The sequence below is a fragment of the Nestor notabilis genome, unplaced genomic scaffold (assembly GCF_000696875.1).
Source record: "Nestor notabilis isolate BGI_N333 unplaced genomic scaffold, ASM69687v1 scaffold16986, whole genome shotgun sequence".
Taxonomy (NCBI): Eukaryota; Metazoa; Chordata; class Aves; order Psittaciformes; family Psittacidae; genus Nestor; species Nestor notabilis.
This window is the reverse complement of record NW_009933481.1, coordinates 75114-77360: the sequence shown is the minus strand read 5'-3', so window position 1 is coordinate 77360 and position 2247 is coordinate 75114. Positions and strand designations below refer to the sequence as shown.

The 2247-nt window shown below is 55.0% G+C and overlaps 1 protein-coding gene across 1 annotated transcript in view; it reads right to left on the bottom strand.

Moving 5' to 3' along the window:
• Positions 1–2247, bottom strand: part of LOC104407582 (chromosome unknown open reading frame, human C10orf12) — a 6246-nt gene that overhangs the window by 531 nt on the left and 3468 nt on the right. Inside the window, exon 4 of the mRNA XM_010016903.1 lies at positions 101–2124. Coding sequence (XP_010015205.1) covers positions 101–2124 — 2024 coding nt within the window. The remainder of the gene's footprint in view (positions 1–100; positions 2125–2247) is intronic.

The window sequence follows — 2247 nt, the reverse complement described above, 5'->3', positions numbered from 1 at the left end:
GTCCTCCTGGGACCTGCTCTTCCCCTTCCGCCCCTTCCCCGCCCCATCCACTGATGGAGATCTAGCAGGAAAGGCATCTGCTTTGATCTGCAAAGCCAACTTTGCAGTCTTCCGGCTCTGCTTGCTCTCCAGGGAAGGGTGGTCCCCTGGGCCATCGCTCTTCTTCTCCGCCTTCACCATGCGATGCTGGGCTCGCAGCTTGCCCCGTAGGTTGGAGTACTTGCGCAGGATCCTGGTGCTGGCCTGTGTGGGCAAGCTGGGGGCAGGCTGGATGGTTTTGTCTTCGCTCAGGTCCTCAGTGCCAGCATTGGTGGGAGACATATGGCTGGGAGTGGTGGTTTCCTCAGCGTCTGCTTTATCAGCATTCTCCCTAATTTTGGCCCAAAGCTTTTGGTTCTTCAGGTTATTCCGAGCCGGGGTAGTGGCAGCGAACTTCTTGAGGTGCTTCTTCAAGCGTTCGGCTTGCAGTGAGCTGGGGTAGAGACTGGAGGAGGAATATTTCTGCATGGGGACTTTGATGGGGGGGATCTCCCCTGGGAGACGGGTGTTGAGTTTCTTCACGATCACTAGAGATCTGGTTTCAGTTGTCTCCAGAAACCACTGGCAGATGTCAGACAGCTTAAAGGCCTTCATAAACAGCATCTGGACAGGAGAAAGCTTCTGCACTTCCAGCGAGCCTCTACTTTTCCGTGTCCTTTTCTTGCTTTTCCAAATCTCTTTCAGTTTGTCGGCTTTGTTCTTTACCTTGGGGGTCGGCTGCATCTCCTTCTCCAGCTGAATCCATCCTTTCTGAACTTTCATGTACTGGGCGTTGAACTCGGCAATGAGCTCCTGGTTCTCCTCTTCAGCACACCACTCCATGAACTTTGGTTTGCTGTCAGCCGTGTCTATGTCCTCCAACACCGGAGAGTCATCATTCCCTGAATTGCGTTCGTCCCTCGGTTTGGGGATTGCTTGCATAGACTCCTTCCCTGGTGTGCTCTTTTTTGCAGTGTCTAAGGGTGTGGGGGTGTGTCTTAAGTTATAAAACTGCAGGGCAACCTTTTTATGCTTTGCAGCCTTTGCTGGAACATGCTTGCTTCCACCTCTGCTGCTGGGACATGGAGGCGAGTTGGCCACTTGCTCATAGTTCTCCAGCTTGCCTATGTCCCCGGTGCTGTTGGAGCTCTCCCTGTCCTTTGCACTGGCATTGCCTGGTTTCACATCCACTTGCTCGGCATCATTTGCAGACACAGTGCTCTCCAGAGGGAGGAGAATGCTTCTCTTCTCAGAATCAGCCTGGATGCTGATTTCCAGCATCTCACCCGTCTGACTTTGGCTGCTGTTAGCAGGAGGGTCACCTGTAGAGGAACTTTCTCCCTCTGCTACAGTCTCTTCTGCTAAGATGCTTTTATAGGTTTGTCTGGTAGTGACACCATTCTCCTCACCTGGCTCCTGCTCAGCAATGCTCTCTGGAGCCTGGCCATTGCCCAGCCCCTCGCTGGTTTTGAGCAGCACATTGGGGAAGCAGTCGTTTGGGACGTGCGTGGATGCTGCCCCATCCATGTCCATTTCTCTCTTGAACCGCTTAGTGCCAGGGCTCTTGGAGAGTTTGATCTGAAGGCAAGGAAGCTGCACAGAGCTGGAAGAACCAGCATCCTCAGCACAGCCCTCGATGGGTGACTGGGATTGCTGGCTACGGAGGCGCCGGTCCGATGCCACTAGCATTCTCCTGCCTTTCTTTCGTTTCTTGTCTAGACCGTCTTTGGAAGAGACAGAGTCTTTCCCTGCAGAGTTGAAGATGTCGGGTTCAGGCAGTGTTTCCCCTTCAACAGGTTCTTTTTCACCTGCTGAGCTGTTATTCTGCACTGCCTCCCCTTCTGGTATTTCGAGGAGGGCTCGGCTGCCCAGCACAGTCTCCTCTTGCTCAAGGGGGCTGTCACCTGCCGTGCCTGATAATTCGGCTTCTGGTTCAGCATCGATGCTTTTATTCACATCCACACACTGCAAGGTGGCAGGGGGCTCTGAAGGGCTCTCCCTGTCTGTGGTTGCAAGGGCCTCATCAGGAGCCTGACAGCCTGGAGAGCATGGGCAGGGCTCTGCCAGCCCCAGCCCACTGGGCTCTGCATCCCCTGTGCCTGGAAGCTGGGCAGGATCCCCGGCATCATCACAAGCCAGGGGTGCTGTGTCTGCAGTGGCAGTGGGTTGCAAGGGGGACTTTGGCTCTGCAGTGGCAGGGGGGGGCGGGGGCGGTTTGTAGGTGGGGGG